Here is a 22,122-nt window from a genome sequence, read left to right as displayed (position 1 = left end):
AGTATGAAGATGACTATTCGACATCCTTCAGATATTACCTGGTAAAAATCATACCTGTTTTTATATTCCACTTGGAAATACGTACGTTATAGTACCGTTCATATTCTGATTTTCCTCAAAAATAAGGGAGATTATTTTTTATTAAACTGTAGGGAAGCGATATCACTCGAGTTAAATATGTCAATCTCAGCTGAACTGAAGCTCCTCGTTCACAGATGAATTTCTTATAACAAAAAACCCTTTTTTATTTTAATCTGTTAGTTTGCCTGGTAGCTATGTATATCTTATAGTAGTCCGATCTGAAGTTTCTTCGAAGATTATACTGCTGCCTTAGACAATAATAAGTGCCAAATTTTGTAAAGATATCCTGTCAAATTAAAAAAGTTGTCCTTACAATAATTGGATTTTGATTGATCAGTTTGTATGGCAGTTATATACTATATTTGTCCTATCTGACCAATTTCTTTGGAAATTACCTATACTGCAAAAATATCCATGCAAAATAATCCATGACAAAATTGCGTGAAGATATCTTGTCAATAAAAAGTGCCTGGGATTTAGAATAGCATCCCCCGATTATGAGTTAAAATGGGTAAGTACGGATAGAAGAGGTCCTCCAGAACAAGAAAATATATACATATACCTATATATATAATAGTTGCCGCTGACTTATGGTTTTTAAGATATTTGCATTTAAAGTTCAAAAATTTTAACCCTCATCGAGACCCTCGGGTATGGCCAGGCATATTTTGTTTTTAAATGTTATTTAAATATACTATTTAGAGTGTAGCAAACGACTTGCGCTTCCAGGTAGTTTCCTAGAATTTTATTGTCTATAGAATTCAGAACAAAAATTCAAGGATATCGTATCGAAAAGGACGAAAAAAGGATATTATAATATTACACCTTAGTGCACCAATGGTGCTTGTCTAGACCCCTTATATTTTGTATGAAAATATATGAACTTTGGTATGATTCTATCACTTCGCACGGTTGATTTATCTGTTTTCATGTTCGTTACATGTCCAAATTGGTTTGTATGTTTATCTAGGTCAAATACTTTAGCCGCTAGAGCGTTTTAAAGGTTAATAAAAATGTAATTTTTCTCAAAATGTTACATTTTTTGTGAACGCTATTGCCACGCCCCTGGTAGGGATAGAGGGAAGGTTGAGGGCTTTCCTGAAAGCACTAGGGGTGAACTAACTCGCAAAATGGTTTTGATCCCCCCCGGCCCCATACCCCCCAACTGTAGTGAAACAAAAGGGGGGACATGGTGAAAACCCATTTTCGCCTACTGCCACGCCCCCGGTGGGGCCTTAGGGGAATTATACATTTCCTGAAAGCTCTTCAAATTACCTAACCGGTGCATTTTATTTGACCCACCTAGGTCAAATACTTAAGCCGCTAGAGCGTTTTAACAGGTTAAGAAAAAAATGTAATTTTTCTCAAAATGTTACATTTTTTGTGAACGCTATTGCCACGCCAAGCGTGAACAAGGCAGTCAATTTGATTTCAACCAAATCGAGAGGTAAGAAATTTCAAAAATGTATCTATATTGTACATATGTATATGAGCGTAAATACAACATGTATTTCCCTACAAATGTATGTAAACACCACTTGGCCTAGCCAAGCACCATTGGTCTCGAATAAGTGTATCAGACCGTTGGTCTCGACCAGGGTTAAGCCCGAAATCGGGGGATGCTATTCTAAAATTTACCCAAAAAAGTTTTTTTTACAAAGACATTTATTTGATCGATCAGTTTGTATTGTACCTATATGCTATAGTGCTCCGATATTGGCGATTCTGAAAAATAAGCAGCTTCTTAGGGAGAAAAGTTAGAATCGATATTTCAAAAACTAAACGACTAGTTCTCATATATACCGACAAACGGAAAACGAATATAGCAAACCCGACTTAGCTCGTCATGCTGATCAGTTAAATAAATATTTTATACCGCCCTCGAAGTTTCTTTCTGGTTAAATTAAAACTTTCTGGCAAACTTAATAAAACATTAGGCACAATTCCGATTTCTTTGGCGCCGCGATCTGAAGGTACCGTTGGAAAGAGGGGTCCTCCTGGTTAAAAAAAATATAGGTACCGCAAGCGCTTAGTTTACGAGATATTCGACTTTAAAGTTCAAAAATTCCCAAAATTCGAACATTTCAACAAGCTATTTCACCACGTCTTACACACTCTAATTAAACTATAAACATTTAAATAAATCCATATTTTACACTTTTTGCGTTTTTTACCTAAGAAATCTTTATTTTAAAAATTACATTTTACAGTCGTAATTTTTATTTTTTTTTATTTTTTTTTTTAGGCTGTAAGGAAGGTTTAAAATGCCTTCGCACCAAACGACATTTGTGTGCTAACAATTACTACGAAATGGAGCGCTGCCATATGATAACAAGGCAATTCGCTGAAATTCCTGTTTTTCGCGAAAATTCCTCTATTCATGCATACGGATATTTTCTTTTTTAAATTTAATAAACAAATAAGTAATATAATATAATTTAGAACAGCATCCCCCGATTATGAGTTAAAATGGGTATGTACGGATAGAGGAGGTCCTCCAGATCAAGAAAATATACATATGAATGTATGTATATACATATGTATATAGTTGCTGCTGACTTATGGGTTTTGATATTGTATAATAGGTTGCAAAAAAAAGTCTTGCGGTATTTTTAATGATTTTTTTTTATTGAAATTGAAACGAATTTTTGATGACTCATGCCCAGCTCTTGACCGATGCTACGGCTGCTACTATGCCGGTCTCTTTCGACCAATTCATCGATTTTATCGCAATTTTCGACGACAGGCCCTCCGGAGCGTGGCGCATCTTCGACCACCTCTACACCAGAACGAAAACGTTGAAACCATCCTTGTGCGGTGGAAATGGAAATCGGGTCCATAAACTGCACAAATTTTATTGGCGGCTTGAGATGCATTTTTGCCTTTATCGTAGTAGTACTGTAAAATATGCCGTATTTTCTCTTTATTTTGCTCCATGTTTGCGACGCTATAACTCACGAACGACTTAAAAGAAACGACAATCAATCAAACACGTATTAGCGCGCTTTCCAAAAAGATATAGCATGATCCGATGCGACGAATAAAACTAGAACTACGCGCTTTCAGCGCCAACTAGCGCAAATACCGCAAGACTTTTTTGACAACCTAATATATAATATAATATAATAATACTATATATAGTATAACAATATTATATAATAATATAATATATATTGTCACCTGAAACACAAAACAACGTGTCATCAAAAAAAAAAAATGGAAATCGCTGTCAAATATAATAACTAATATTTAACCATCCAAAACTCAAATAGGAATGGTTTTATATCGTTTCTCCTTCTCTTATGAACTATTTTGCATTTTAGGTGACGATATTTATAAATAATATTATATTATAATATTACGTCATAAAGTGTAAAGTTTAGAGTATAAACTTCTTATTTAAATTTAATAAACAAGTAAGTAATATTATATAATAATAAGGAGTACTACTCGAAAGTACTTCGGTCACCGCGGGTATTCACTCAACCAGGGTTATTTTTTTAGAGCGCGGCCGAAAGCCGCCAACACAGAAAGGAGTACTACGCGAAAGTACTTCGGTCACCCTGGGCATTCGCTCGGCCAGGTTATTTTTTTTAGTGCGCGGCCGAAGACCGCCAACGCCGAACGGAGTACTACGCAAAAGTACTTCGGTCATCGACTAGATTTATTTTTTTAGAGCGCGCCCGAAGGAGTACTACGCGAAAATAATTTAGTCACCCCGATATGATATAAATTTTACAATATTATCATAGATTTTTACTTATTTGTGTTTACTAAATATAAATCACATATTATACATTTACATATGTATATGGAAAGTGTTCACAACTAATTATAACTTGAAAAATGTTGAAAAGTACTTTTTATTATAGTTAATATAGAAAAAAGAATCACGTAAAAAAACAAACAAAGAAAAATCGTTAAGATGTGGCAACGCTCGTTTTACTCATAATTGTAAAAAATCTAACCTTTTCAACGATGACTGTGCTAAGTGATTTTTAAATTAATAAATTTAGGTAAAATATTACAAAATAAAAGTGAGATGTGAACTTATTTCAATGTTTAGAGTGTATATTTAAATATACCAAGTGAAAAATGTAAAAAAAAATATACTGAAACATAGAGAAATACCATGTGTTTTTAGTGCAAATTTTTGAATTTTTAATCGGGAATATTTTAAAAGATAAGTTATTTTTACACTATTTTTGCATATTTGCAAGTAATACTATGTAAATTTATTTGTTCGTTTACATTTTGGATGCCTTAATATTTTGTATATATGACGGCACCAAAATAAACGTGGGGTTTGGTCTGACATATTTATAGCCATTGCAAATAATTTTCTGCGTGTGTTTGTTGTTGTGCCGTTGCACCAAGAGGAAAATTATGCAATTTCTGCACTGTGCAAGGTTTTGCAAGAACAAGAGAATCCCCCTAATATGAGAATATCAAGCGACAGCTGTTTTTGTATATGGAATGTAAACAAATATCAAGTGACAATTTAGGGCCGACAAAATATGTCTTCCACAAACATCGATTAAACTAGAGCAGGCACCGATTATAATGAGTGGAATGTAAGTTTTCAAGTAGTTTTCAGCGAAAATTGCGTTTTCGTTTGACAGATTTTACATGGACGAAAACACAAGTTTTAGGGCGAAAACCAGTTTTTCCCACGAAAACATGTTTTCTTTGTCGGTCCGAACATAGTATAAAAGTTTAACTCAAATTGCACATATAATTCAATTACACTGTACACATTGAGGGAAAACTTTAGTATACCGTCCCAGGATTTCGAGAATAAAATGGGTATTTTCGGATAGAGGATAGATATAGTAATAACCGCAGGAAACTTAAAGTTTTCGAGATATTTACGTTTAAAGTTGAAAATCACCACTATTTGAATTACATATTTTTTCGATTTAAAATTAATTTTATACTTATATTTTTTGTTCACTAACTCTTCATTAAATCGTTTGTACACATTTTTTTTTTACAATATATAATGCAAAAATGGTTTTATATCAATATTATTATTGCAAAGACGACCTCTTACCTACAGATTCAAAAAGTTGTGACATTACATTTATTACAAGTACTCGTATTAGTGTTGCTACATTTTGTCGTGAAAAAATAATTAAAAATATTGTTTATCATCTTTATTATTATTTAGTGAAGAAACAAGTTCGACACAAAAGAACTCAGAACACTCCGGTGTTGGACCGACCAGAGCTATTTTTTTGAATCGCGGACGAAGGCCAGTGCTAAAAAAATTAAATGCGAAATAATATACCAAAACTTATATCTATTTATTAAATTTGGGTAAATTTTAGAATAGCATCCCCGGATTTCGGGGTTAAAATTGGTATGTACGGATAGAGGAGGTCCTCCAGATTAAGAAAATATATATAGTTGCCGCTGACTTGTGGTTTTTGAGATATTTGCATTCAAAGTTCAAAAATTCAACTATTTAAAATGCGTGTTTCTCCCATTTATAATGAATTTTATAATTATATTTTTAACTTTTATATCCACTAACATTTCTCTAATTAGTTTCTAACCATTTATGTTATAATAAATAATGCAAAAATAACTTTTATTCAACATTTAACTTGTGTTCAATTATTTTTGTTCACACAATAACTAAAGGGTTGCATTCTAACTAATAATCAGTACTACCTTACGTTCATATTTTACAGAAGAACCAAAAGAAATAAAGAAAACAAATAATACCCCAATGACAGGAAATATATAACACATTAGTTTTCCGCATATAATTCCTTTCTGCATTGGCGGCCTTCGGCAGCACTTCAAAACTTGCGTTGAACTCCTTTTTGCTTTAGCGGCCTTCGGCCGCGCTTCAAAAAAAATCACCCTCGGTCGGACCAACACCTGGGCTTGCTCAGTTCTTTTGCGTTGAACTCCTTTTTGCGTTGGCGGCCTTTGGCCGCGCTTAAAAAAAAATAACACTGACCGATCCAACAACGTGATTTATCAAGATAATGAGAATTCTGAAATGTTTTTCATTACTCATCTCACGATAATGAATTTAGTTATGACGTCATAATCTTTCTTTTTACTTATTTTTATTCCATTACAACATATGGTAACACTAATTTTTTGCTTGTTTACAACCATTTTCTTATTTTATGAGTAAATGGATTTTAACTAAAGTTTGATATGGAATTAAAGTTATTTTTGCACTATTTATTATAAAATAAATGATTCGAAACAAATTAGTGAAGTGTTAGTGGATATATAAAGGTTAAAAATATAAGTGTAAAATGCATTATAAATCGGAGAAACACGCATTTTAAATATTTGATTTTTTGAACTTTAAATGCAAATATCTCAAAAACCGTAAGTCAGCGGCAACTATATGTATATATACATATATTCTTGATCTGGAGGGCACTACCTATCCTTGCATACCCATTTTAACCCTGAAATCGGGGGATGCTATTCTAAATCGCAGCCTTACATTTTTTTAACCATTGTTCCTTTATATATAAACAAAAATTTTGGATTAGTTTTTCAAAACACAATATGTGGCAACATTAGTATTGGTCAGGAATGTAAACACACAAACTTTATATATAAATATCTTCAAATCTTGAAGTCTGAGGTGGGTATATGTGCATACATTTTTTAACCTTGAGGACCTCTTTTATCCGTTCATACCCTCAGATCGCGGCGCGAAAAGAATCGTAATCGTTTTTTGGTATGCAACTGTTGTTATAAGCGTAAAATTCATTAAAAAATTGAACAAACACCCATTTTAAATAAATATGAATATCTCAAAAACCATAGACAGCGATCACTATATATAACATTTGTTTCTCAATCTGGAGAACCTCCTCTATCCGTACATACCCATTTTAACACCGAAATAGAGGGATGCTATTCCAAAATATACCCCATGATTTATTTATTCACTTTATATATGTAAAACAATTAAAAGCAATATACTAACCAGTGTGTGGATACTGTAGCTCTTGACGTACTTCTTCCATCAATATATCTGTGCGCAAATTGTTTGGGGCGTAGAAAATTCGATCAACGTCATTAGAGGGGAATTCCGTTCTAATATCGTACTGCAAAATAAATCCTTTCATTATAGAACAATAAGCAATATTAAAAAACTTATGTGATATATTACAAATAATCTCCCCTCATAAGTCGTTTGAGGCGTTGTCAGAAGCCTATTTGTAGAAAATAAGTAAACAATGAAAATGCCTGAACAACCGACAAATATCAGCATTAATGATATCCAAGAGTATCGAATTTGTCGCCAATTCTTCCACAAAAATATGCGCAAAAGTCGTACGCTTTCCCTCATTTTTAAACTGTAAATCTAACAAAAAGCTACTCATTTACACATATGTATAAAGTTAAAAGCATCAACCAGACTACACTATCAACAGAAAAGGTGCAAACAAAAAATTATATCTGCCCTAGGGATGTCCATTAAAACAAACATCGATGTTTTAGTCGATAGTTGTCATCTTGACATCGATATTATTCGATGAATATAAGAAAAACTTTTCAACGAAGGAAATAAAAAATTTATTTAAAAATTTTGGGAAATCCTCTTGCTCTTGTAAGATTACACGATCACACAAAATGCAAAAATTCTATTCCAAAATATGCAAGGCCAAGGGAGCATCCATTGCAGAGTCTGGTGGGCACAATTCCGGTTTCTTTGGTGCCGCGATCTGAAGGTAGCGTTTGAAAGGAAAGTCCTCCTGCTTTGTTTACGAGATATTCGACTTCAAAGTTTAAAAATTGCCAAAATTCGAACATTTCAACAATCCATTTCACCAAATTAAACACACTTTACGCTCATTTTTTACTTCAAATTAATTAAATCAAACTATAAACATCTAATAAATCCACATTTTACAATTTTGCACGTTTTTTAACTAAGAAATCTTTATTTTAAAAATTACGTTTTACACTCGTAGTTAGCATCATTTATGTGCTAAAAATTATGAGGAAATGGAGCGCTGCCATATGATAATAAGCAAATATGAGCAATTCGCTGAAATTTCCCTTTTTCGCTATAAATCCTCTTTCTTTATTTAGCAATCTTAGTTCTAATAAAAACAAGCTTCTAAAAATTATTCGGCTTTTCTAAACGCCGAGAGGAGTGCTACGCGAAAGTAATTCAGTCTCCCTGGGTATTGGCTCGACCAGGGTTATTTTTTCAAAGCGCGACCGAAGGCCGCCAACACAGACATGAGTACTACCCAAAAGTACTTCAGTCACCCTGTGAATTGGCTCGGCCAGGGTTATTTTTTAAAGCGCGGCCAAAGGCCGCCAACACAGAAAAGATTACTACGCAAAAGTTCTTCGGTCACCATGGGTATTCGCTCGACCATGTTATTTGTTTAAAACGTGACCGAAGGCCGCCAATATAGAAAGGAATACTACGCAAAGTACTTCAGTCACCCTGGGTATAAGCTCGACCAGGATTATTTTTTTAAAGGGCGGCCGAAGGCCGCCAATGCAGAAAGGAGTACTACGCGTAAGTACTTCAGTCACTTCGATATGATATAAATTTTATAGTATTATCATAGAGTTTTACTTACTTGTGTATATTAAATATAAATCACATATTATATACATATATATAAGCAAAAAGTTTTCACACCCCAATTATAGCTTGAAAAGTGTTGGAAAGTATTTTTTATTACAGTTAACCCTGGTCGAGACCAATGGTGCTTGGCTAGGCAAAGTGGTGTTTACATACATTTGTATGGAAATACGTGTTGTATTCACGCTCATATAGGTACAATATAAATACATTTTTGAAATTTCTTACCTCTTGATTTGGTTGAAATCAAATTAACTGCCTTGTTCACGCTTGGCGTGGCAAATAGCGTTCACAAAATATGTAACATTTATATTTTTCTTAACCTTTTAAAATGCTCTAGCGGCTTAAGTATTTGACCTAGGTGGGTCAAATAAAATGCACCGGTTAGGTAATTTGAAGAGCTTTCAGGAAATGTATAATTCCCCTAAGGCCCCACCGGGGGCGTGGCAGTAGGCGAAAATGGGTTTTCACCATGTCCCCCCTTTTGTTTCACTACAGTTGGGGGGTTATGGGGCCGGGGGGAATCAAAACCATTTTGCGAGTTAGTTCACCCCTGGGGATTTCAGGAAAGCCCTCAACCTCCCCTCTATCCCTACCAGAGGCGTGGCAATAGCGTTCACAAAAATGTAACATTTTGAGAAAAATTACATTTTTCTTAACCTTTAAAACGCTCTAGCGGCTAAAGTATTTGACCTAGATAAACATACAAACCAATTTGGACATGTAACGAACATGAAAACAGATAAATCAACCGTGCGAAGTGTTAGAAACACACCAAAGTTCAAATATTTTCATACAAAATATATGGGGTCTAGACAAGCACCATTGGTGCACTAAGGTGTAATATTATAATATCCTTTTTTCGTCCTTTTCGATACGATATCCTTGAATTTTTTTTCTGAATTCTATAGACAATAAAATTCTAGGAAGCTACCTGGAAGCGCAAGTCGTTTGCAACACTCTAAATATATTTAAATAACATTTAAAAACAAAATATGCCTGGCCAGACCCGAGGGTCTCGATGAGGGTTAATATAGAAAAAAATCACGCGAAAATACAAACAAAGAAAAATCGTTGAAAATCCTACATATTTGGTGTTTAAGATGTGGCAACGCTCGGTTTCCTCATAATTGTAAGCAATCTAAACTTTTCAACGATGAGTGTGCTAAGTGATTTTTAAATGAATAAATTTAGCTTAAATGTAATAAAATAAATATGAAATATGAACTTATGTCAACGTTTAGGGTGTAGATTTAAATATACAAAGTGAAAAATGTAATAAAATTTAGTGAAACCTTGTGAAATACTAAGTGTTATTAATTAATATTTTTGAATTTTTAATAGGGAATATTTTAAAACATATATGAGCGTTAGCAACATTGTTTTTGCATATTCCTTTTCTGGAGAAGCTCCCCTATCCGTACATATCCCATTTATACCGAAACTCTTGTTTTTTCCCGACCTCCAAAGTAATCGGAATTGTGCCATCTAGTGATATATCAACGGCTGATTGGGTCAAATTATTGAAAATGACTATTGTGCATTTCAGATTCTGTATTCATTCTTATCAAAAAACTCTAACAAAACTTTATAATTTAAGTAGAAATTATAAAATCTATTTAAAACGTACTTTCTTCTTTACTGGCGTAGACACCGTTTACGCGATTATTAAAACGTCCTTCCTCAACAATTTAACTGCGTAATAAGTCTTTATATAAAATTACAGCTAAAAGAGGATTGGAATTATATTTTTACGTGTCGTTGCACGAAAATAAAAATGGGTTTTGGTCTGACATATTTTACAGTTATTGCGAATAATTTTCTGCGTGTGTTTCTTATTGTGCCGTTGCACCAAGTGGAAAATTCTGCAATTCGTGCACCTTGCAAGGGTTTTACAAGATCAAGTGGATACCCCTAATAAGAATACCAATTAAGTTACATACGTTTAAGTGCATATGCTTAGGAAATATACTTATACCAGTAAATATAGAAAATTTAAAGTTTGATTTATTTAAGGATTTAAAAATTATGGTTTCCAGTAGTTTAAGTGTAAATCAAAACTTTTTCTGCACATGTTTTATTTAACTTTTACCAAACCCAATATTCTTTTACTAGATTTGAGAAAATAAAATTTTATTGAACCTTTTAAATTTGATTATATTTCTTTGTGTTATCACTGTCTGATTAGCTTTCAAAAATAAACGTTCGGATGGAACTGATGTAGCCAATTGTTAAGGGTGTACTCTCATGTGAACGCATACATTTTACCACTTTTTAGGAAATTTTTTTTATGCGACAACAAAATTCAATAATTTTAATTTTTTAAATTTTTTTTATTTGTATTTTGAAATGAACAAAATAAATTTTTTTTCGTGTTTTACTTTTTTAATATATATGTTTTTTAAATCAAAGTAGTCCCCAACAAAAAAAAATAGTTCACTGGTCATGGTGATTGTGGCTGTTCATTAGGGTGGGTCGATTCCGGACTTTTTTCGATTCGGGATTTCTAATAGTGCGGAAAAGTTGTCTTAGTACTTCCTGATTCCAAAGCAACTTTTTGTTTTGAGATCGGATTGCATCTTCAACGCCAACTCCGGCCTTGAAATTTCGGAAATTCGCCTAAAATCGTGAAATTGTCTACCTAGCGCCTGAAATACGCATCTCATGGCAAAATGTATAAAACAAAACTTATTTGTCATGTCATTTGCTACCGAAATGGTATATGTGATCATGGCCATAGGACGAACTGTTCCCGAGATACGAGCGAAAATGCGGCGCGCCACAGCGCAAGGTGAAAATCGGCTTGCTTCCTCACTTCTTGATGTTGATTTCGCCAAGTGCTATCACTCACATTCATTCACCTACGCCAAAGGACACGTTCGGATAGGTCTCCACACAAATATTTTTTCATCGATTCCCTTCACTCTTGTCGGTGATTTCGCCGAGTTCTATCACTTACATTCTCTCAACAGAACACAGAACTCAAAATGTCTGTATCTAAATTTAAATTTAGACAGAAATGTCCTGAGTATGTCCTGCATATATCCGTACAATCTCTCTGAGTCCCAGTTACCTACTTACCAGGATGTTCTTTTGTGTTATCAGTTTGAAAGATTTCGTATAGGGCGACTCCGAGGCGACAACTATGAACCTAGGAGTAAAGAGGTTACAGAAATAGTTGCAAAAATGGTTGAAAATACTTTCAAAAAGTCATCTATTCCGATAGTTTCACACACCAGAGTTGTACAAATGCTCACCACATACCATAAAAAATTTCTGACTCTTAAACAAATGTTTTTAAGGAACCCAATAGGTTTGAGCTCTAAAAGAGACGACTTTGTCTCTTCTGCTGGAAAATTTTTTGACATCGCTGCTTGTAAATGCATTTATTTTTCTTCTTGCACTTGTCCAAAGGAGAGGAAAGTTCCTATCAATGAACAACCATTTCTCTTGGACCAGAGAACCAGAAGAATTGGTTGCATTGGAAGTGTTGATCTACATGAAACAAAAAAGATTACAAAGAAAAATGAACGTAAAGAAGAGCTTTCAAAACGTCATTCAACATCAACACTTACCAGAAAAGTATCAGCTAGAACACGTGACCATTCAGATCAGCCAGACTCTCATACAGACGACAACAATGTATTCTTCTTCTTTCAAAAACGATGCTGATGATGAATTTTCTCTTCCATCCTCTAAAACCAAACAAAACACACCAGTATTAGAACACACTGCTTTAGCTGCCCAAAGATTTGGAGTAAGTGATAGAGCAGCGGCCTTGATTGTTTCATCTGCTTTTCTGGATGTCAATAAATCAGGTTTGATAACAGAGGATCACGCTAGCTTTGTCACTGACAAATGCAAGATTAGTCGGAAAAAAAAAGTGTTGGAGTTAAGCTCCAAAACACCGAAAGTATTGACTCTGTATATGGGCTGTATTTTGACGGCCGCAAAGACAATACACTTACACAAGTCAGCGAAGGTGAAAAGTACTACCGCGACACTGTAGGTAGGTTCAACGAACTTCCATTTCGTGCTCTTTTCGAACACAAAGATGGTGTCTCAAAGAGTCCAAATACATTCTCTGGGGACATAGGTAAACTGCTCCCTGATTGTGAGAAATTGCCTGTTGTCAAATTTGAAAGTTTTCCATCCTGCCAATTACCTTCTGAGGTTATTAATCCGACCCAACTTAGCACAGACCAAGCTTATCTCTATAAAATATCAGAAGCTGCTATTTCCGGTCAATGTTCCTCAGATTTAGCGTCGATGCATCCAGGTAACATGTGCAAATCTCGCTGGCTCACCTGTACAAATAGAATTCTGAGATTATACATTTCTACTGACAAACCAACAAAGGAAATAAAGATTTTGGTCAAGTACATACTTACAGTTTACTCACCTTTGTGGTTCTCAATCAGATTCAACATTTCAATCAAAGATGGCTCGCGCCATCTCTATGCTGCAATTCAAAGTCGAGATACTTACCTGCTAACTGCGCAAGGTTGTCGATTTATCCATTCAACAGAATGCTTTCTTTGCTTTTCCAGAAAACATTCTCCTTAGTATGATGACTGACGAACGGATAGAAGTCAGGAAGTTGGCCCTTGACCGTCTTCTGGCAGCCAGAGAAGCAGAGTCTGACACTGTAAATGGAAGGGTTAGATGTAATAAAGTGCCAAAGCTGAATTTCAAAGCTAATAATTATTATGATATGATTAACTGCAAGACTATTACCTTGACTGTTCCACCAGTTCTTTGTTCAGTTTCATAAAAGGGCTGTCGGGAGACACTGCAGAGGTATGGAAATTTAGTGAATTCCCCTCTCACACCGTGGCAGTCGAGAGAACCGTAAAACTGGTGACAGAGGCATCTTCTAAAGTTATTGGCCCCCAATCTCGTGATCGTTTTATACGCTCTACACTGAAATCTAGGCAACAAGTGCCAAAGTTTAGTACAAAATCTGATTTTATCAATAAATTTGACACAGATTCTGACTAAAACAAGCCTGACATATGGTTGGTTGGTTGGGTTGGGCCAGGGAGGAACCCGAAGAGCAGCCACCTCCACGAGGTGGGTTCTGGGTGACCAATACAGGTTAGCTGAGAGCTGCAACAATTTTCACCTTGCGCTGTGGCGCGCCGCCTTTTCGCTCGTATCTCGGGAACGGTTCGTCCTACGGCCATGATCACATATACTATTTCGGTAGCAAATGACGTGACAAATAACTTTTGTTTTATACATTTTGCAATGAGATGCGTATTTCAGGCGCTAGGTAGACAATTTCACGATTTTAGGCGAATTTCCGAAATTTCAAGGCCGGAGTTGTGGTTGAAGATGCAATCCGATCTCAAAACAAAAAGTTGCATTGGAATCAGGAAGTACTAAGGCAACTTTTCCGCACTATTAGGAACCCCGAATCGAAAAAAGTCCGGAATCGACCCACCCTAGTGTGCATTGGGCGCAGGAGTAGTAGCCTGCGTTGCCCCGGGCGAGCACCGGTCCGTCCGTGTTTTCCGGGACTGGTAAAGCGAAGGACAGGCCTCAGTGAACTGGGGTAGAAGCATAGTCTCCGAGGGAACACCCCTTCCTGTCTATTTCGGCCCGCCCCCTACACACGATGCGCTGTAAAAAACCAACAAATGGAGAATTAGTTGAGAAAATACATCAAAACCAATAGCAGCAGTGTACCTGACTGCATGATGAGCAACTTCACTGGCAGCATGTTCTTAGAAACGAATTTATCCAGGAAAACGCCGACCATTAGCGGATCTAGCGAGCTTACCCCTTCAAACGTGCACCAAGATTGATGCGATCACCAAAACAGGCGCTAGTTGTTGAAAAACCTGTAAGAGCAAGGTCGTCACCACCTGCGCTGCAAGACAACACGCCTCAATCGGAACCAATGCAACCGAAGGGTGACATTATGTCTGAACTAGGGGACATGATCAAGAGGCTAACAGAAGCAATGAAACTATGTGTAGGAAAAGACACAACATAACCCAAAGGCCCGCATATTGGTGCAACGAGGAGATCAGCACATTGAGAAGAGAATGCCATAAAGCGAGACGCCTCTGCCAAAGAAGCCAAGGTACGCCATACCATACAATATTGCGAGAAAGTTTCAAAAGAAAACGTAAAGAACTCAAGAATGCTATCAAAAGAAGTAAGTCTTTGAGTTTTAAGGAACTACATATGTGAAAAGGTGGACGAGAATCCATAGAGTGACGCGTATAAAATAGTGATGGCGAAAATCAGAGGGGGTAAAAGTCAAGCACCAATCTGTCTGACCCTCCTAGAAATGGTGGTGAAAACGCTCTTCCCAACGCAAGAACCACAATCGAGTAGAACGATGCCAACCAGGATGGAATCTCCAATTGTAGACGAGAAGGGGGTGATGGAAGTGGCGGAGAGATTTGGCAACACAAAGGCTCCAGGACTTGATGGCATCCAGTAGTTATCTGAAAACAAATATGGATTCAGAAGACATCGGTCCACTTTAGACGCAGTTGGAAAATTGATGGACATTGCGGCCAAAGCCAAAAACCTACACGGTGACAGGTGGAGTACGACGGGGTGTTACGATTACCGCTGCCAAAAGAAGCACAGATAATTGGCTATGCGGACGACATTGCCGCAACGATCGTAGCTAAGGAACTCTTGCAGATTCAGAACATATGCAATGAGACCGTGTTGAAAATTAAAGACTGACTTACGAGTACCAAGCTGCAGCTTGCAGGTGAAAAAACAGAGGCAGTGCTCAACACGAGCAGAAAAAGGCTAGAAACGATCACCTTGAACATTGATGGATATAACGTTGTAACGCAAAATTCACTGAGGTACCTTGGCGTTATGATCGATACGAAGCTCAATTTCAAGGCGCACATTGAAAAGAACTGTGGTAAGGCGGCTAAAGTGACTGCGGCCCTGTCGAGGATCATGGAAAACATTGGTGGCCCAAGTCAAAGTAGGAGAGCTCTGTTGGCCAAAGTGAGCCAGTCAATGCTTATGTACGCAACTCCCATATGGGGGACAGCCCTGCGTCAAAAAACTTATGTCAATATAGCAAAGGCTGTGTCCAGGTTATGTGCCCTGAGAGTAGTCTGTGCATTTAGAACGGTGTCGCACGAGGCGAGTGCTATCATATCTGGTTCTTATGCCACCGGATATAATGGCCTCTGAGTTAAGTACAGTCTACCGTAAAACAAAAGCAATGAATAGGCGCCTAACGGTCGACGAGCGCAAAAAGGAGAGGAAGACAAGTCTCGATGAGTGGCAAAAGCAATGGAATGCGGCAGATAAAGGAAGATGGACATATAGATTAATTAAGAATGTATCAGCTTGGATTGAAAGACAACACGGGGAGACAGATTTCTACTTAACGCAGTTCTTATCGGGCCATGGCTGTTTCAGGGAATACCTGCACAAATTTGGCCACGATGACGAAACGCAATGTTCCTTCTGCGGAAATGCCGCAGAAATGCTCGAGGTATGTAATAGAGAGAAAAGCTGACAAATGAGAGGATAACGCCCGACAACATAGTGGGTCACATGCTGCGATCACAGCTGGTGTGGGCTAAAATAAAAGAGTGGGCCGCAATAGCGCTCCTAGAACTCAGAGCGAAAGAAAGGCAGCGAAGAAGCATAATACCACATGAATAACCCGAGCGGTAGGTCGTGAAGAGGCAGTTACCACCCAGCTTCGGCCTGCGAATTAGTGCTTAACGGCGATCCCGCAGGTCCGAATACAAGCTACAGCAGCCGGAGTTATAGATTTAGTACGTAGGCATACTGCTTCGCAAGTCCAGCATAGTTATTTATTACTGTATGGGCGTGGTCCCGAAAGAGGTGTACTTTAGCGGACAATATGAATCGTGCATGCTATCAGTCTTTTTCCTGGTAGTATCTTCGTGTATGGGTACTTTAACCGAATACTTTTTTATCACTCTTCCTCAACACGAGTAGATCGTTTACATTACTATTGTTCAAAAGCTAAAAGTTTTACAAATTTTTCATGTTTAATTTTATTCAGATTCTTTGTAAGTACGTCAGCTATCATATCATTCATATCATATCATCAATTGTTTCTTATTTATTGCTTATCTTACAAAATGATACTTAATGTCTATGTGCTTGCTTCCTGAATGATATAATGGGTTCTTTGTTAGCTGCTGTGCACTTAAGGGGGGAGCCTGCTTTAAAAGCTTCAAAATATCGATTTTTTTGCCTAAATCTCTTTAAGAATTATCTAAGAATATGTCACCAAAGTTATAGATGGGTATTCGAAATATTGTCGAAGCTAGAAGGAAAATAGTGGCCGAGTTCTCAGTTCTTCATTTTTACGATTTTTCTTAAATGGCGGGCATGATAGAAAAAAAATCCAAACGCCGCACAGTGGGGTAAATTGTGCTCAAAATGGAGACTAATTCCCACAAGTCTTCTAGTTATGGAAAAGTTATTTTTTTTTTAGTTAATTAATCATAAAGAAGTAAGAAAATAATGCAATTCGAGTTTTTTGATTGTTTTTTTTATATCTTAAAAAACAAAATATGCTGAACATCGGTTTTCTAAATTTTTAATTTTTTAAGCTTCAAATTTTATTTAAAACTAGCTGACCCCGCATACGTTGACCTGCGTGAAATTATGTGTTTTGAAATGAAAAGAAAGTTAAATTTACGTTGGAAATATCAATAGCAACCGAAGATATTAGCAATCGTCGTTTTTCGGGTGGATTATGTAAACTCGTCCTAAGGAATTAGTTGAGAACACACCTGGATGTCAATCCATGTATAATATCAAGGCATTTCCGAATAGAGCAATGTGCTCGCAATGGAATCACTGACGCAAGTTGAGAAAAAACTCGTCAATGTAAATTTTGTTGTTGGAGGTGTTTCCGCTGGCTGTACTGTATTCTCTGGGTTGAAAAACACTCTTTAGCCATTCTCCAAATGAACTGCGAGACGCACAACAGTCGAAAAGCGTTCATGAATTGCAAAAGTAAATACCCTACAAAGCGCTTTATTGCAATTCACGTATCGACCGTATCGTTCAAGACCAATATTGATATGAGTTTTGAATGTGAATTAGACAACAGTGGAGAGTATAGTACGATCCATATGTTGTCAACTTCGATATTCACTACTCTAAGTTGTATGGTCGTCTGATAAGCTACGACGATAGAGTGGATATCCATTATTTCCAGTTTGCGATTCCGAAAGAAAAGCACGTGGATAGTGTTTCGTGCATTTATTGTTAGACATACAAACCGAAGTGGCATTGTGGTGTCCGCAAGGTACATGAACCATATTGGTTTTCATCACTTCGTTTAATACTGAATCTTTCTCTACATCAGGAATTTCCGCAGAAATGATTTCATCCATTTGATCTTTGTTTGTACGTCAGGTTGGTGGCATTGTTAAAAACGAAAATCCAACTGAAAATAAAATGATCTCATATTTTTTCTGTTTAACCATGTATACCAAATTTTAATATTGTGTAGTCAGCAAAAGTTACCAAAAATCGATATAAGGTGAATTTAACTTACCGTGAATAATAAGCACTTATTAGCAAACAAAAAACTTCTTAGTCTTTAAAACAAAACGAGCTTTATCAAAAACTTAATAAAATTTACATGAAAACAGATTACCACAATTTTTTTTTAATTGAATGTCGTTGACATTTAAATTGAATTACGTTTACATTTGTTACGCGCGTTTTTTTAAAATATGCAAAATGAAATGTATATTTTTCAATCTTTCTGAGAGATTTTCTTAATATTTTTTTCCATAAGAACCTTGTACAGAGTATTAGAAAACTACAAAAAAAATCAGCCAATTCGGTTCAGCCATTCACGCGTGATGCCGTAACAACGCACTCGTTGTCCTGCGTGAAATTATGTGTTTTGAAATGAAAAAAAAGCTGAATTTACGTTGTGTTAAAAATCATTTATTTTCGATTTTTCTAAATTTTTTCAATGTCACGCAGTTTGATAAGCAACATTTTTTGGTTTCTATTCCGGTGAGTAAATGTACGGAGAAGATGGGGAACTCGGGAACTCGGGAAAACCCATGCAATCGTAGTGACGATAATTTGGCCAATTTGACATAAACATTCGTGATGAGTTCGTATTTCGTTGAAGTGAATTGACAAAAGGGAGGTGGAATTGATATCAAACCACTGGAACAGAAATTTGCCTATTTCCATTTCTTAACGAACACGATGTAAAATGTCTTCGGCAATGTACTTTTGTGCGTGTTCCATAATTGACGCGGATTTGAAGGCTGATATGTCGAAATGACCATGCGCAATGACTCAAATCAAACTGAACGACGTACATTTATTAATAGCAACCGAAGGTATTAGCAATCGTAGTTTTTCGGGTGGATTATGTAAATTCGTCCTAAGGAATTAGCTGAGAACACACCTGGATGTCAATCTATTGGTTGGCATTGCTTTCTGCGTACCTATTTCTTCGGCGATGCATTCCATGCATAATATCAAGGCATTTCCAAATAGAGCAATGTTCTCACAAACGAATCACTGACGCAAGTTGAGAAAAAACTCGTCAATGTAAATTTTGTTGTTGGAAGTGTTTCCGCTGGCTGTACTGTATTCTCTGGGTTGAAAAACACTCTTTAGCCATTCTCCAAATGAACTGCGAAACGCACAACAGTCGGAAAAATCGATTTCACCAAACTACAATATCAAACATTGGCATGAGTTTTGAATGTGAATTAGACAATAGTGGCGAATATGGTACGATCCATATGTTGTCGACTTCGATATTCACTACTCTAAGTTGAATGGTAAATGTCATGCCATTGTCGTCTGATGAGCTACGACTATAAAGTGGATATCCATCATTTCCAGTTTGCGTTTCCGAAAGAAAAGCACGTGGATAGTGTTTCGCGCATTTATTGCAAGTGGGATTGTGGTGTCCGCAAGGTCCATGCACCATATTGGTTTTCATCACTTCGTAGAATAATGGATCTTTCTCTGCATGAGGAATTTCCACAGAAATGATTTCATCAATTTGATCTGGTGTAACCACCATCCACCATTCAAAGAAGAATGTGTGCGTGCGGCAAACCTCGTTTTTGCAACTCAACAGAGTACATCCAGCATCTGACTGCACCATACTTGTATATACAATATATATATTATACATACGTTGCTTCAAGATAAAGTCCATCAAATATCGTAGCTGTTGTTTGAAAAATCTTGCTGTATTATCGTGATGATCGCTTGCTGATTGACAGCGATCCATAATTCCACACATATGTCATCGCATCCTGGGAGTCTCATGTAGTTCATGTTGATACGTTGATTGCAAAAAGAACGCCGACCGATATTAGCGCGATGTCTTTGTTGCCTCGTAACAAATTTCAATCTGTAATTGATCACTTCGTTTTAAATAGCCGGAATAAAAAAGCAAGCGACCGAAATTGAAAGATTCAAATAATTTACAAAACAAAATATTGAAAAACAAAACAAAAAAGGATTGTATGAAAAGTCACTTTTTGGAAATTTCCAATTTTTCGACCTTTCCTTATGAAAAGTATATGGTTTTTTTTATATCTAACCCTTTCCAGATCCACAGCGAACAACTTCTGATTTCATGAAGATTGGTTCCGCCGTTCTCGCGCGTTAGCGTTACTAACAAACAAACAATCATTTTTACTTACATATGTACATACATATGTATGTATGTATGTATATACAAAATAAAAAGTTTGTATGGGAAAAAGAAAAGGACTGTTTTTAGGCGTTTTCCGGCAACTTTCCTAATTTTTCTTACATAAGAACCTTCTCCTAATAATAACAAATACAACAAAAAAAAAAATCAGCCAAATCGGTTCAGCCATTCACGCGTGATGCCGTGACAACGAAAACGGTTTCATTTTTATATATAAGATATATAAACTGTTTCTTCATATTCATGATCATTGTCGTCTTCGCTTGAATTTTTATCATCGCCTTCATCATCATCGTCATCATCAACTTCATTATTATTGCCACTCTCTATCACGATCAACTCTAATGCTTCTTCGGGTAAATCCTGCACTTTTTTTTTTGGTAATTTTCTTGTGGTTGATATAACGAGGTCAGAACTGACTAAAAGTCTGTTAAATATGTCTTCATTTGCTTTTTTTCTACTGAATTTGCGAGAAAAATGTTCTCTAAAATTCTTGAAATCTTTGTTTCGAGCTTCCTGAGCTTCTTCTGATAATTGTCCGATTGGCAACATAGCGTGCGATATTATCTCTGGACCATGGATAAAATATTTGTGAAGTGTTGGAGGCATGTTATACCAAGGATAACATTCAACGAAATATTTTGCAGTATTTAAAGCGTAATCACGAAACTTCTCTACCTCAATATCGTGCCCACTAGAAACAGCTACGAGTATTGTATGCATCTTTTTAATCAAATTTATGTCAACTTTAGTAATTGCTGCTGACATCTCGGTATTTTGAAAGAAACGCCTAGCTGTATTGCCATCGTTAGAATTCCCAAGGTCAGGTTTCGGTTGGTCAACAATCAGACCAATTTTATCTTTAAATCCTTTTTGAATCCGTGCTTTATTTTCCGAAACTAATAGTTTCTCGCTTTCTGTTCGAGCTTGCCACTTTTTTATAGACAATTTATATGATAAGTGGAGAAGACATTCAAAGAACCTAATCCACCCATGAAGTATTGAAAGCCCAAACTGTAAATTTTCTGTTTTCACAACTTTCTTCACCATTTCATCAATTTTATTAAAATCTTTCGTGCTAGCTTCACATAAATAACATTTTTGTGTAGATGTTGTTTCTGTTAATGTGTTGCATACTTTTCCATCAACCATAGATAAAATTAAATTGTGTTTAACTTCCAAATATTTATTTCCATAAGGTATAACCAAATTAACAAGATTTCGTATTTCTATACCAACTCTTTCGTTTTCAGTTCTAGAAACAGCTGTGGACTCTTTTACAAATTCAATTTTAAAAGGCCTGCAGAACCTGGTAGAAGCTGGACGCGGATTTTGCACATAATTTTGCTTCCACAAATCAACCTGATTGGAACAATACAGGTGATGAAAACTGATGAATCATTTGCACCCGGATTATGGTACGCTTGCTTATATGAGCTGTGTTCAGAGCTTCCATCGAATCCCCACTTGGTGTACAAGCATAAATTCGTCATTTCCTCATCGTTCAATGTTTTAATTACGTTATTTTGGGCTAAAGTTATACGCTCAGTGGTATGGTCTAAAAGCGCTTGCAAGCTTACTTGTGCTGAAATCTCGCAAAAATGCACGCTCTCATGTCTAGGATAACAATCCTTTTTTGCTTATTGGACATATGAATAGCAAGGAAACCTATCTGGAGCAGATTGCCTCATAACATTGTACTATTGTCGAGATAACTTTGCTTCCACCAAAACAAATAAAGCGTCTTCTTTGA

General features: G+C 36.2%; 1 protein-coding gene across 1 annotated transcript in view; it reads right to left on the bottom strand.

Moving 5' to 3' along the window:
* Positions 1-7,417, bottom strand: part of LOC120781398 (retinal-specific phospholipid-transporting ATPase ABCA4) — a 72,557-nt gene extending 65,140 nt beyond the window's left edge. Inside the window, exons 1-2 of the mRNA XM_040113607.1 lie at positions 7,238-7,417; positions 7,052-7,172 (exon numbers count right to left, since the gene is read on the bottom strand). Of these exons, the coding sequence (XP_039969541.1) occupies positions 7,052-7,172; positions 7,238-7,417 (301 nt within the window). The remainder of the gene's footprint in view (positions 1-7,051; positions 7,173-7,237) is intronic.
* Between the last annotated feature and the right edge of the window lie 14,705 nt (positions 7,418-22,122).

Source organism: Bactrocera tryoni, unplaced genomic scaffold (genome assembly GCF_016617805.1).
Source record: "Bactrocera tryoni isolate S06 unplaced genomic scaffold, CSIRO_BtryS06_freeze2 scaffold_7, whole genome shotgun sequence".
Taxonomy (NCBI): domain Eukaryota; kingdom Metazoa; phylum Arthropoda; class Insecta; order Diptera; family Tephritidae; genus Bactrocera; species Bactrocera tryoni.
This window is presented reverse-complemented; position numbering and strand designations above follow the sequence as displayed.